This window comes from Oryzias latipes, chromosome 21 (assembly GCF_053564925.1).
Source record: "Oryzias latipes strain Hd-rR chromosome 21, Olatipes_Hd-rR_3.1".
Taxonomy (NCBI): Eukaryota; Metazoa; Chordata; class Actinopteri; order Beloniformes; family Adrianichthyidae; genus Oryzias; species Oryzias latipes.
Window position 1 is genome coordinate 5,709,727 of NC_136257.1, and position 15,318 is coordinate 5,725,044.

At 39.6% G+C, this 15,318-nt stretch overlaps 1 protein-coding gene across 7 annotated transcripts in view; it reads left to right on the plus strand.

The window, feature by feature from the left end:
* The window catches only part of sema5ba (sema domain, seven thrombospondin repeats (type 1 and type 1-like), transmembrane domain (TM) and short cytoplasmic domain, (semaphorin) 5Ba), a 210,072-nt gene that overhangs the window by 102,289 nt on the left and 92,465 nt on the right, over nucleotides 1-15,318 (plus strand). For all 7 annotated transcript variants that reach the window (XM_011489256.3, XM_078939655.1, XM_020713350.3 and 4 more), the window contains exons 4-5: nucleotides 7,493-7,592; nucleotides 7,965-8,010. In XM_011489256.3, the coding sequence (XP_011487558.1) occupies nucleotides 7,493-7,592; nucleotides 7,965-8,010 (146 nt within the window). The remainder of the gene's footprint in view (nucleotides 1-7,492; nucleotides 7,593-7,964; nucleotides 8,011-15,318) is intronic.

Genomic DNA, 15,318 nt, shown 5'->3' on the forward strand with positions numbered 1-15,318 from the left:
GGGGGGCATAATGCTTTGCAGCAGTTTCAAATGACAGAACAAAGCCAAATGAAAGAATCCTAAAAGAAGTGTAGCCCGCTGCCAAATGCTTATGCGAATAACATGGAAAAATAAACTTTAATTGATAAAGCTTTACAATCTTGAAAAATGCCATTGCAGTAAAACACTTCCTTCGCACACATACACTCCCCTCTGCAATGTTGGAGCCAAACGACCTACTGACGGCAGCTGCACTCTGAGCTCAGATCTCAGAAACTTTCAGAGCAAAAAGGAATACAGTGACGTTTTCCCATAGAAAATACATGTCAGCTCAAATGTTTCTGCAGGAAGGTCAGGAAGGATTTGGTCCAAGTCTGCGAGAAGATGGTGCTGATGCAGTTCTTGAGCTACAAGAAAGTTGCAGAAAAGTTGTGCAAGATCTCCAGAGACTGCTTCTGACTCAATAGTCAGACTAAAATCCAAGGAGGCGACACGCCCTTCCCATAGGTCATAAGCACGTCTGTCGTTGGGAAGGAAGGAGCCGCCCTTCATGGTACTGAGACACTTCAGCTCATTTGTACAGTGATACATGAGCCTGGTGCATAACTTTGGTTTGGATTTTCAGCTTCACCTTGGCCCAAACTGGTTTGAACCCCCCCCCCCCCACGGGCTTTCATGCCTCTTTTTCAATGTGATGATACCAAAATGTTTCAAATATTTGGGGTAAACTGCAAATAAACCTACTTCTAAATTTGATTTTCTACCATCAACAAACTTCTTTTATTATGTCACATTCCTGAGTGAGCAAAGAGCGCATACTGAGTGCCCTCAACAATATTTTGCGTACAAAGCTTTGTCGATCATCATGAAAGATTGCGTTTACTTGCCACAAGTCACTAAAACAAATTTAACAGTGTTTCCCAGATATTAGAAAAGCTTAAATGTATTAAAGTCCCACTCCGATCATTGAAAGCGTTCCCAGTGGTCTTTTAAATCATGAGTATGCTGTTTTTAGCCAGAATTTAAAAAAACAAAACGGTGTCTTTTTCTAGGACATAATTTCTGCAGAGCGGCAGTAGATCATTAGAAATTCACCTCTAGTTGTAGTTGTAGGCGGGACTGTTGGGGCGTAGCAAGCCTGCCCCCATATCCTGTCTTTCATCTGTTTACATTATCCACTGCAAGCTTACAGCCCCTCACAACCCCAACCTACCTTTACAGGTGCAACTAAAATGGCGAGCAATATAGGAGCCATCCGGCCGTATAAAAGGGTGCAGAGCAGGGAGCTTGTGTCTCACCGATTGAAGATTCTACGTTGCAACTACAAGCTTTGTCCAGATTCACAGCAATCTGAATAAAGAAATACTCAGAAATGTAATTGTAATATTGATTTTCCTCATAAAAGTCCTCCATCATCTCGAACATTTCAAAGGAACCTATTTAAACATGCTTGGCTTTGTAAGGTCTGATGGACTCAAATATTGCCTTTGTTGTAAGAGAGTTGGACAGACGGGACTGAGCAGACGGCTGGGCGCTGATCCACAGGTGCATGCGTGTGCACAGACTGCAGATCATTCAGGTAGCGACTGTGGAAACCCAAGGGAGGAGGGATTACAGTGCATCGTTTTGATCAAGCACAGGTTTGAACTAGTTCCAGCAAATTTCCAAAATACCATGTTTTCTTTGCTCCTTTAGGATTGTGCTACAAATGATCAGCTTAATGATGAATAACGGCTTGCACTTCAAAAGAAAAACAGACAAACTATTCTAAAGTCTTTTTTTTTTAGTTCTGACACTGGGAGTTCTCACATTTTCTTCAGGTTTCAGGGCATTTTTAAACATATGTAGTCTCTGTGCGTGTTTTTCATCAGCACCATGTTTACATTCTCTTCTCCGTAACAGTCAATGCCGGCCTTTTTTTCTGAAATGGATCGCCCTTATCCACATTTGGCCTTGAGGGGGAATCAGAAGGCTCGGTGTGAGCCATCACTCTTCCAACATGCTGGAATAAATTGAATATTTAAATAAAAACTGCTGGGTTAAAAAAAAAGATGGAAAAGTTTAAATACATGTCTACGTGAGACAAATATCCTCATCCTTCCAGCAGTCACGGCCTAACACATTAATCTGTCTACCTGCTGATTGCACTGGCAAAAGGAGGACATGAGAGCTCATCAGGCTCAGATTGAGCTCCATAGGTCAACTGTGAGGAAGAGGCTTTCATATTCACGCTGCAATATTTTCCTTTTGTTGGCCCACTGCACAGCAGGGCGGGTGCGAGGAGGGAAAGTGACATCAGATAAATTGCAATCAGAGGAATAAATGTCAGTCCTTGAAAGGATAGCTTCTGATGCCTTTTGTAAAAGAATAAAGAGTCTAATGAAACTCCTGTAATGGGAGAAAAACAAATTTCAGCTTCTTGTTTTTTGAAGTAAATATGACTGAGCAAATCTTTATGTACTTGTTGCATGGATCCTGAGTGAATTATGTTCTGTATTAAACTCTCCGAGCTAAAAAACTTTTTTTGGGACACTTGCAGAGCTCTTTAGGTCTAAAGGAAACTAAAAACTTAATAAACCAAAATTATTGGGTGAAAAAGTAACCGATCTTAAGCATGACAAAAATGACTGAAAACTGAAATATTATTTTGAAGGGAAAAAAAAGAACCAAAAGGCATAGAAAGAGGGATAAAATAATAAAAAAAACTAACAGAGACAAATAGAGAAAGGGGGAAACACTTTGGAAATTTGTGATACAACAAAACTGGGAAAGTAAACCTAGTAAATGTAAAATGTAACTATTAAATAAGAGAAAAAAAACATGGTAAAATTAAGTTAACGTCATGGATCCTTCTTGCAGTTTTATTATCCTCCTGGTCTTGTGCCTTTTTTAGCCCGCTGTTGTCTGTTGTCCGTCTGGGACGCCAGTGTTGGGTCTGGTTTTGGCCTTGCAGTTGGATTGCCTCAGGTTCTGCCCTTTTATTACAGAGCAACAGTTGCATCACACTTTACAATGGAACGAAGGCCATCCATTATTAATATGGCCTTAAAACAGATGCTCTAACTGATGTTCAGTTATTCTCATTTGACTTGTCCTCCATCCGCCAAGTTGTTTTGCAGTTTACTCAAAAAAAACAAAAACAAGAATAGAATCGTCTTTTTAAACCATCTTTGTCTTTATGGTACTTATGTCTACATATTCTCATACAGACATTGACAGCTCTCCAGTCCAGCTGCGCTTTTTGTTCATTTTCTCCTTCGTTCCTTCCAGTCCAAAATTCCAGGATTCCATGTTGGATTCCTGGAGGCTTTCTGCCATCTCACATTTCTCCTCTCAGACAGAAGTACAAATGGAACTAACATGCTTCGTGGGGAGCTGACTTCAGCGAGGCAGGTCATACTCATCTGTGCCTCTTCTAAATTGCTGCTCTCAGAGGAAGTGCAGAAAGCCTGCGATCTGCCAAACTGTTGATCTTGTCTCTCCAGAGTTTAAAAAAAAAAGGTGCAAAAGGAAAAAGGGAGACAAGTTCTTCCAATCTCTACTTCTTTCTTAACTTTAGGCATCAAATGAAGTACTTTTTCTCAAATTAGTATGACTGCATTGATATTTTTCTAAATGGTTATCCTTAAGTAAGACCAGAAACTACATTTTCCTGTGATAAAGAGTTTACAGTAATCTGCATGAGACTCGTCGTAATGATTACAGTGCAGATAAATCCTCGTATAACCTATTCAGTGAAAGAAGAGAGAGATATTTTAAAAATAGAGATATAAGGGGCTAAAAAAAAAAATCAAAAGCTAATGCCTTGGTCACAACTGCTCTTACCGATGGATACGGGCTGTGTGCTGGTGAAAGATGGGCAAATCTGCACGGGCTTCACAGGCGGTCCGCTCGAAATGTCGAAAGCTCGCTCAGTGAGCCAGATGAATGAAAATGTTCCATGCACATTTTTTTCTATAAGCATACTGTTTATCACGTAAAGTAAAGTTGAAGTAGGTGAGGCGCAGGCACGTCGTACGTCTCTTTTACTGTAACAACCCCCCCGAACCCTCCACACTATGCAAGGGGCCCAGTAATGATGCACGTGAAAAGTCTGGCCTTTAGAAATGAGGAAATTAGATAATCGGAGCATAATCTGTGTGGACATCTTACGGACACTTGCATTTCATTAGCTCATCCCGTCCATGCAGGATTTGTGCGCGGTCAGCAAGGAGCCAGCCCCTCACTAATGCTGTATGACAACATCGCCTCTACGTGTAGCTTACTTTATCTTTCCAAATCACGATATACTTACCACACGCACGACAATTCATGACAGTCCTTAAGGAGTCCGCACGAGCCACAAAGGAACTGCAAGACATCCCTCCACACCCTTTAAGGTGCGGCCACAGCTCTGTTTTACCCCCCGCGGGGTCCGGACACTATAAAACCGGCAGCACTGGTACGGATCAACCCCCGGTATGGGTGCTCGTGACTAAGGCCTATAAGTCAAATTGATTTAAGAACAACTGGAAAAATATTTTAGGAGGCTGCAAGTGAGTTTAATTTGAGACAATTTTTAAATACAAGGTGCTCCGTCTCTTTTTGTTTTTGTGTTGCTTAAAAATAACATTTATGTTTCCAAATCTCTAATATAAAAACACAGACTTAATCAATATTTGTCCCTGTGCCCTTCGGTCTGCTACTAAAAGGACTTTGGATTTGTTATAATGGAGGTTCAGATTCTGCATTTCACCATGTTTATCCTCCTTAAAGAGAGTGCAAGATAGTGTAATAAACCACTATCTTTGGTATTTTGCTCATTTCAAGCATACCTAAAAAAATAAATCTTTTGTTCATTTTTAAAATGTTATCTACTCAAGTCTGTGTGACTTAAACTAGTCTGAAATTCTAGCTGTTTCTTTTTTTGATTCTTCAGGATTTGGTTTGTCCAAGCATTGCTCAGACAGTGACAGACAGAAGGTCCCAGTAACTATCTGGATCTGGCCGTCGACGTCTCACGTTAGCGAATTTGAAACGAGACAAGCTCACAAGAGCAGAAGAGATGAAGAGAATTTCCTGCAACATTCACAGCGAGGGACCAAGAAGGTCTGCTGCAGGATTTATAAGAACATCCCTGTGATGCCAAATGATCTATTATGTGATTAACATAGATTAAATTTTGTCTGTGGAATGATTTTACAGTTTATTATCAATCCCTAAAGACTGCATTAGGAGGTACTGTGTCATTTTGTCTGGATTCTTTGGTGCCTTAATGTAGAGGACCGCTGAAGATGTTCCACTTATTTTTTTCAATCAACTCAAATTTTTTTATTGCTTTTGGACTAATTAATTCTTATCACATCTCCTAACAAGAAAAGGAGGAAAATTGTGAGCATCTTCATTTTTTGCGTGTTGGCAGAACACCTTGTCCAATTGCAGCATGTTATTTTTGATGCATCTTAACTCCCTGTAGCTGTTTGTGTTGATGTTTTTCTTTTTTTCTCGCCCTTGTTAAGAGCAGCTTTCAGCATCATCCCTGTCCTCCCCTGAGCAGGTTTTACTATTGAATTTGATCTTTTTGATTTTTTTTTTTCCGGTGGAAACCATTTACTTTAGTCATTATCTGACAGTGTGATGTTTACTTTGCACATTAAATAACCCAAACAAAGAACAGAAAGACTCCTGGAGCCCCACACTGTTGGGTAAAAAGGGCTACTTTACTTAAAAACATGTTAGTCTGAGTTTTTCTTTCTGTTTTACATTCAGAATGAGCTTCTTAGTTTTATTCCTTTTTAAAGATCCACTCTAATAAAAATAGTTTTTAGTTTTTACAATATCTTGTGGCATTTTCTGACAAGAAAATTAAGCTGAAACTTGCATTTCTGAGTATTTCTTTAATCAAATCGCTGTGTATCTAGAGCCAACTTAAAAATGTCGTTTGAGAAAGCTGATTTATAGCTCAGTCATGGGTGACGGGAAGTGGGGTGGGGTTACTCAGCGCCCACAGTACCGCCCACAACAGCGAATTTCTGATGAACTTCTGGCGCTCTATAGAAACTACATCCTAGAAAAAGACACTGTTATTTTATTTTATTTTTGCAAAAAAGACCACTCCCTTAAGTGGAAACACTGAAAAAATGTTTAAATTCTCTGTTTTCTTGTCTCATATATATTAAAAAGAAATAATTTAAGCACCCTTTTTAGCGCCACCAAATTCCTTGTATAAAGAAAGTTGGGGTGGGGGTCTAAGATCCGTGTAATACATCAATGCATGCTGCTAAAAGTACCCTTCCCACTATTAACTGCTTGAATCTTTGAGTGTGAGAAATATGGCAAATCCCTTTTTATGCCCAGTAAACTTGCATGTGGTGAAATCCGGTTAAAGCCGTGCACACTGGATGACGCAAAGATTGATGAGAATCTTTTCCTGAACTATTCAACGTGACATTAAAAGCCCCGGCAGGCGGCCCTGCTGCTTTGAAATTCTGACTTGTAAATGCCAGTCTCAAACAGAGTTGTGGATTCAAACTTGTGCGCCACACTGGGCTGCGTTTGTCCAAATGTCTGCTTGGATCAGGATTCTCGTCTCTCATGTGGCTCTTTGTCCCTCTCTGCCTCAGCGAGGGGCCTTTTTGATTCGATTCTACACCTCTTCTCAGTGATGGAGGTGCTGATCATTCTGTGGATGATTAACCCTTATTTTTTACTTCAGTACACTGAAGACCCAATCCCTCTCAAGTTAAATAAAATAAGAGACGCTACGACTCTACATTCTATTTGGCACTTTGTTTTACAAAAATGTGTTTGTTTTTTTTGATCAACCAGCCATAATCATGCATTCACACTTGTGTGGAAGAAAACCCTGAACACTAAAGGCTTTTTAAAGTCCCACTCCAATCATCTTTTGATCTATTGTAAAAGCGTTCCCAAAGTCTTTTAATTATGATTATGCTGTTTTTAGCCAAAATCAAAAAAAACATGTGTTGATCTGAAGGACATAGTTTCTGCAGAGCAGCAGTTGTTCATCAGAAATTTGCCTCTTTATGCGGGACTGTTGGTGCAGAGTAAGCCTGCCCTCATTTTCCATCATCCATCTGTTTATACAACCAAGCTAACATTAGCGGTGCAACAAAAAATGGCAAGCTATCCAGCTATGCACGAGGAAAACAAAGGCGTGCATGGATCTAGTCGTCTACAACATCAGGGAGCCTGTAGCCTGTCGATGGTAGCACCTACGTCACAAATACAAGCTTTCCCCAACTGCATTTATTATCAGCTCCTGATTCACAACAGTTTGAATACAGAAAAATACTCAGAAATGCAAATTTGAACCAATTGTCCTTAAGTATGTCCTCCATCGTCAGAAAAATGCCACAAGAACATGTTAAAAACACCAAAAATACAATTTTCAGTGGAGCAGGTCTTCAAGTTCGCTGGTATACAACCCAGTGTCTTGTCTGCAAATGCCAATGCTTTTATGTCTTGACATGTTTTACCCCCTACTGACCTGCTTCTTTTTTTCTTCCCTCAGTGCTCAGCCCGTGGATTTCCATTTTCTCCCAGCCTGGAGTGAAAGACTACTCACAGCTCACCCTTGACCTGACTAGGAATGAGCTTATTGTAGGTGCCAGGTAAGAAATCGTAAATCCACTCATGCTTCACCCCACGGAGCACATTACAGAGAATACGATACCCTTTCTGCCTCACCCATTCTTAGCGGTGTTTTGGGTAACGACGTGTCCAAAGTGCTCTGCTGAGGCCTCCCTGGACCATGTTAAGCTCTGGATTTGGCAGGAGGAACAAATCTGGATAAAATACATCATGCTGTTACAGTGACTGTGTGCGTGCACGAATTCTCATACAGTTTGACTTTTGCGTTGTTGGCTTTATTTCCACCATAAAACTGAAAATGTGTAAAGCCACAGACTTTTATGGTTTTAAAAACACCAGTTTAGGACAAACATACTGCAATCCAAAGACCTTTTCTTGTTTTCTTTTTTCAGAAACTACCTTTTCCGACTGGACCTAAATAATATGTCACTAGCACAGGTGAGTAAACACCTTTTTCTCTGTGGCTTTAAGGTCAGTATTTGGAGAATATTTATGTCCCCTTTAAATCCTTTTATTGTTTTACTTTACTGCTGTCAGTTTTGGTGGTAAAAGAGCTTTACATTTCTAGAAGGTTGCTCTTTAAAACAGTGTAGGTGTTTTCTGAATAGATTCCCATGAAACTAACTCAATTGTGCACACATTTAGTGTGCGAGCGATGTTCATAGCCTGAAGTCACATGCTTCCTCCCTGTAAGAGATATTTTTAAAACCTGCAAGCTTTGTTTTGGGGTATTTTTGGTGAAGATGATGCTGTTTCTGCACGGTTTACTGCAGTGACTGTGGTGTCTTCTGAGCTTTCATTTGCATTTGGTTTCATAACGCAACTTGTCCTGCTGTGTGTTATTTTTTTGAAATGAGCAAGATTCTCCTCAGAAAAAGTACCTTAAACAAAAGTAGTTTTTTATCATGCTTGATTCAACATTGTAGCCTTAATGCTAACTAAGGTTATGTTGAAAGGAGACACATCTTTGTTTTAGGGAACTAAAATACAAACATGAATGCTTGGAAAAACTGCAATCACCAGAAGGACCTTCAATGATGTGATGAGTGCTTTTTTCTGCTCATCTGTGCTGAAGGCTTTGATGGTCTCTTTTCAGCAATAAGTGGCATCTGATTAAAAAGTTTGAGAACCCCCTGAGGAACTAGATGTTTCACTTCTTTGATTAACTTTTTAAAGCAAACATCTTATCTCAAACTAAAAAGACTTCTCTTGTTAAGTACGCGATCTGTTGGGGCCGACAAAGCCCTTGCATCACACATCCAGAATATGGGAGAGAAAGGAAGAAAAGAAAGAAATTCAGTTGTTTTGGAAAATGTTCTTGTACCCTCACCGGCCACGTTGTTAGGTACACCTTACCAGGACTGGGTTGGATTCCTTTTTTTTCTTTTAGAACTGTTTTAATCAGAAGAATAAACTAGTCTGAGATGATTCCAGCTTTATGGCATGGTGCGTTATCCTGATGGACGTAGCCATCAGAGGATGGTCAAAAACGCACTATGGTCAAAAAGGGATGGACATGGTCAGCAACAATTCTCAGGTAGGCTGTGGCTTTGGAACCATGCTCAATTGGTACTTAGGGGCTCCAAGTGTGCCAAGAAAATATCCCCCAACACCAACTTGAACCGTTGATGCAAGGCAGGATGGATCCATGCTTTCATTTTGATTACGCCAAATTCTGATCCTACCATCCAAATGTGGCAGCAGAAATGGAGACTCATCAGACTAGGCTATGTTTTTCCAATCTTCTATTGTCCAGTTTTGGTGAAGCTGTGTAAATTGTTGCCTCAGTTTCCTGTTCTTAGCTGACAGGAGTGGTATCCGGTGTGGTCTTCTGCTGCTGTAGCCCATCTTCCTCAAGATTGGACATGCTGTGCATTCAGAGACGCTCTTCTGCAGACCTCGATTGTAACCAGTGGTTATTTGAGTACCTGTTGCCTTTCTATCAGCTGGAACCACTCTGGCCGTTCTCCTCTGACCTCTGGCATCAACAAGACATTTCCGCCCACAGAACTGCTGCTCACTGGATATTTTCTCTTTTTTTCGGATGATTCTCTGTAAACCCTAGAAATGGTTGTGGGTGAAAGTCCCAGTAGATCAGCAATTTTCGAAATACTCAGACCAGCTGGTCTGAAACCAACAACCCCGCCACAATCAAAGTCACTTCAATCACTTTTCTTCCTCATTCTGATGCTCAGTTCGATCGTCTTGACCATGTCTACTTGCCTAGATGCATTGAGTTTCTGCCATTTGATCGGCTGATTAGAAAATTTGTGTTAAAGAACAGTTATACAGTTGTGGCTAATAAAGTGGCCGATGAGTGCATTTCTAGTCCAGTTATTAAGAAATTACAATAGAAATGAGACCCTCTAACATTTAAACGATTTTGACCAGATACATATCATAAAACATCATTGCAACAATAAAGAGTATGCATTTTTTTAATTTTAGTTACTTGTGCTGCACAGATTCTCAAAGATCGAAGTTAAATCAAACAAGTTGGTAGTTCAAACACAAGACCATATAAATGTCGTCCTGTTTAGAACGATTTTGCTTTGTTTGGGGGATGGAGTCAAACTTGACGGCTGCATGAGCATGTGATCACATAACTAAAGCCTGGGTCTTCTCCTGGCATCGTTAGTACTGTGCAGGAGTCTGCCTTGGTTTAGCCTAGAGCGGGAGCTCTGGGCCACAGGGTTGCTGTACAGTTGCATCACAAATGATGAATCCCAGATTATCTGTGTGATTTAAACCTGACTGTGTGGGGAAGCTGTCAGAATTGGAGCCATTTTATCTTGGTCACTTTAAGTCCACTTTCACAGGATTATTCAGAGATTGCCAATCATTTTTAATACTAAAACAACTGTTTTGGTTTTGCTTTCACTCACGGCGCATGACTGAAGACTGAAACCACCAGGGGATGCCTGACAAAGATGGGCAAAAAAGAAATGAAGAAAACCAGCTAGTCACACTTATGCTCGGTCACATTGGGCCCGTGACGTGCATTCTTTAACATTCTGTTTAGTACATGGCGTTCATACCGGACAAGTAGAGAGGCATACCTTCTTGTTTTTTTCCCACTGTTTACTACCGCATGTCCGCCACCTACAGTTGGAAGAGGCTTTGTTCGAAATGTCAAAATGGTGCAAATCTTGTGAATCTTGCTCCAGGCTTTTTTTTCACCTCCATGATCAATATTTAAAAAACCAAAGTTTCAACATGCATTCAGTGGTTGCGCGTTTTGTACATAGAGCCCAAAAACGGTTGTGAGAATTTTGATCGGAGAAGCCTGAAGGAAGTGGTCGCTTGAAAGCGCTTTGACGAGAGCCGCGTGAGTGTAGCTTAATGCTCAGATTATCTGTAGTGAATTGTGTTTGCACCTCCTCACTGCATCATGTTCATTCTTATTTGCCAACTTACCTCAGTTTTACCCTGTGGGGTTTCTGTTTTGCTAGTTGTAATACACAAGGCTCTTTTCATTTACTCCCTTAAGTTCACCCGCCAAGGAAACGAAGGCACTCACAAACAGACGGGAGATAGTGTTTTTCACCCCCCCCCCCCCCCCCAGATTTAACCTATCTTGTTATCAAATCAAATCATCCAGTACAAAAACACCCCTAAACTCCAAGCAACAGCTGATGTGCCAGAGGCCACCAGAATGCAGAAACTCTGAAAAGCTGTTTAATTAGAAAAATATAAATGTAACTTTAAAAACGTTTATCTTGTTTCCAAGCTAGATCAGCCCCATTACAGACACTGGGGACCAAACTGGATATTTCGAAAACTAAAAGATAAACTTTCAGTTGGAGTATTTTTATACATGATGCTGGAGGCAGTTAGTGAAGTGACTCAAACTCGCTAGTCATCATAAATTCTTCTGGGATTTTGTGTGACACTTTAGTGAGTAATAAATATTTTAAATCTTTATTACATTTTGTTTTGTTTTTTTGTGGACACAGGCCAGTGAAGAGCTTATGAACCAAATCAGATGTATTCCAGCAGGTAAACATATCCAATGTGTGCCAAAAATAGCAGTTTGATTGTTTCCTTTTGAAATAAATAAGGTGACTCATTCAAAAGATTTTCGCCTACTTTGAAAACGAGGGTTTTTCGTGTTGACTGCATTGCATTGCTTCGCACTGTATTCCAACAGCAGACTCGACCCATCTTACAAAGTCTCTTTTCACGGCGGCCAAAACTGAATGACATGATGTATGCAGCTGCTACCCGTGTGTCACTGCTGGTATCAGTGGCCTCTTTGTCTCCACGTCCCAGTTGTCTGTTCCAGAGCGGAGATGTTGACTTATGAGGGCTTTTGTTTGTTTTTACCCTGGACATCTTGTTTTCTTCAGCCACACAAAGTGGTTTCTTTATTCTTTAAAAAGGCCCATCCTCCTTGTGACCAGCTCTGTGCCTCTCGGTTATTTTAAATTGGAGGATAATATGTCCTTGTTTTCTTTTTTCCTCCGAACGCAACTATATGACCATTTTGTCTTAACTGTAGAGCTAAATGACGTAGATCCCTCTGTGCCATGTTCAGAGTTGAGGTGACATTTGTGACGCCTAAGCCTCAAATGAATAGAAATGTAATGCCAACGGCTCATTGGAGCAAAAAAGAGGGTCTGTTGCCATCATTTGCTACCTCCCAAAGCTGCCTAAACTAGACAAAGCTGGGCCACATACCAAAATACGAACTGTGATCTGTGGTTTAATGAGAAACTAAAGAAAATTTTCATCACTTTTGCCAAAAAGACAAGTAATTTTGTTTCCGACACCCAAATACATGTTGCTATTTCTGCCAAATTACTTCATAACGTTGAGTTCCTCCTACAGGCAGTTTGGACTCATCATTAAGGCTAATTCAATGTTTCTAACCTGTGAGAGGTTAGAAACAGGTTTATTTTTTTATATGAGGTAACTCTGCTATCCCCTGCATCATCACAGAGCTCCAGGCAGACAAACAAATAAGCAGAAGGCATGCAGAACGTCCTCCCACTGTGCTTTAGAGGACTTTAGAACTGCACCACTGCGTTTCTATTTACAGCGTCCTGCTCTCTGCAGGACCTAATGTGTTCAATGCACACATGCAATTTCTGTGATGGATTTAAACTCGCCAAAGAACACCAGCGTCCTCCTATACTCCTCCGATGCTGTAGTGACTTTGTTTCCTTCAAACATCTCATCATCCGTTGTTGCTGTGGATTCAGGAAAGCCCTGCAGCCTTTTTTGGATTCTGCAACATCTGCTATCATGACTCCCAAGTCTGTCCAGGCTTCTTCATACATACACCTTCAACTTTAAAAAATCCTGACATCCATTCTGTTTAAAAAAACATATACATTAAGCATCAATGTTTTTAAAAATCAATGATCAAGATTTGATATGAACCATGGATGGAAACCTGAGCATGCTGTTTGGGTAGCCCGCAATGTTTGATCCTCGGTGTGGATTTCTAAATAATTTCATGTCATCTCATGTCATGATGAGTTGGCTCTGACATCCAAACCCCAGACATTCCCTAATGATAGGAATAACGAAGGAAAGGGAATGAAAGGATAAAGGGAGCATAGAGGCAGGAGAGGTGGATGATGAGAAGAGTGGACAGGTTGGAGGAAGGAATAGATTAGGGGATGAGCAGGGAGCATGGATGACAGATAAATAAATGGTTGGATGAGAGGTGACTATACATAGAGAGTGGATGGCGAATGGAACGAAGACGTGAATGGGAGAATGGATGGGATCATACAAAGAATATTTGGATTTGTAGATTAAGAGGGATCAGTCGATGAATAGATGTGTAAAAAATGGGGGAGGAGGAAGGAATAGATGAGTGAAGAGTGTGGGTAGCAGAAAGAATTAATGAAAGGAGTGTATAATAAGTTGTTGAAAGAATGATGGTGGAGAGAGCAGGGTGTTTAAATTCACGACAAAAATGTGCTCCTACCTTTGAAACTTTGAATCACTCATTTTTTTTGCATCTCTTTAAAGACTTTGATTTAAAGAAAAAGTGTTTGGAAAGAAAAATTAAGCTTAAAAATTTATTTCTGAGCATATCTTCAATCAAATCGTTGGACATAACAAAAAAATGCAGTTGGATAAAGAGCTTGTCGGTCAGTTATTAAAGTTATTAAATACTTCTATCTAATATAGGTTTTTACAATTTTCAATTACAGCAAGCAATAAAATAAATTATAAATTAAAAGAAAATGTGCTATTTTTAAAAAACTCCCATCAAAACTGCAGCATTTGGTTTATGAATGGAGACTTTTCAATGAAGATATGTCAAAAATGATTTCAAGGCTTCTATCTGCACCACTGGACACCAAAATAATGCTATCCAGTCTAAATGCATACAGCATTGACGGTTGATTCTAGCAAACATCTGGCCTTTTCACATCTTTTAAGACATGTTTGGTTTGTTTATTGATTTTGCTTGTCTTGAAGGGTAAATAAGGCTAAGTATAATCTGGATTGCTAATAAGATTTTGCTGTCCTGATTAGTGATGGTCAATAAAAAAGGACTCATAAAGAGGAAATATGGGAACCAGCAGCTCTTCGGTGCAATGTGAGTGAGTTTTACAGAACAATCTATTAAATAAGTATAAACAAAGCCAGTGTGGTACCGTTTTTAATGCATTTTATTTAAAATATATCTGCAAAAGAACATGGCATCAGTCAGTTCATGCATCACAGAAACGCAACAGAACAAATACAGACATAAAACTGCTGTCCGATGATGTCATGTAAGGAAATCATTTATAGTATTCACTACTATTTATAGCTAAGTGAAGCTTTTAACCATAATTAGTTGTGACTTTAGTATTAAACATTTTTTTATTTATTGAACATTTAGTTACAGCAACTCCAAGGCTTGAGGTGCATGTAGCCTGCTAAAATAATAATAATGATAAAAAAACTCTTTTGGAGCTTCAAGATTGGAAAAACCATCCTGGTTATTATAATTTTTTGGCCGGATGAAGTATATATTTATTAAATATTGGTTGTCATTCAGCATCTAAGAGACAAAGTTACCCTGACTGCAGTGCTAAAAAATAAGCTTGACTTTGGTCTGGTGGATATTTAAAATATTCTCTGGAAAACCACTTATGTGGTCAAATTTACTGCCCCACTGTCAAGTCATGTACATTCAGTTGTGATTAAAAGGATCTGGCACCACCAGGCTATGATGAAATAAACATGTGCATTTTCTGTGGCATAGAGTCACATTTAGAGACTTTATAAGAAGTAACTGCAATTTACCATCTAGATGTATGGATTCAAAATAATAATAATTTATTATGTGCAACAAAAAATGATTTTTTTGGGGTAGATATGGCAGAAAATAACATCTCCCCCTGCAGCTGCCTATAGTAAGACCCTTTAAACTGGATTGAAGCTAGATTACATCCAAGTGAAAAAAGCTGATAATGACCCTTTAATAGGAGCCCATAATGTCTAAATCAAATGTCACAGTGCTTATTTTGCATGTAATGGCTCCAGAGTGTGGGGGTCTTTGTTCTTTTTGGTAAATTGCACCCCCATCATATTCTTGCCTTTCAAAGTGTCATCATTACAGACATTACTGAAGAGTTCCATTTATGAAAAAGAACCAAAAATAATAAACTCATTGGTTACAAGGTAGAACTTGAAGGCTTCAATGCTAACAATGCAGTTGATTAACTTCTGAGGTAAAAATATTTAAAAATCACTAAAGGAGCTGAGGGACCAGGCCAACCTGTGGAAATGAAG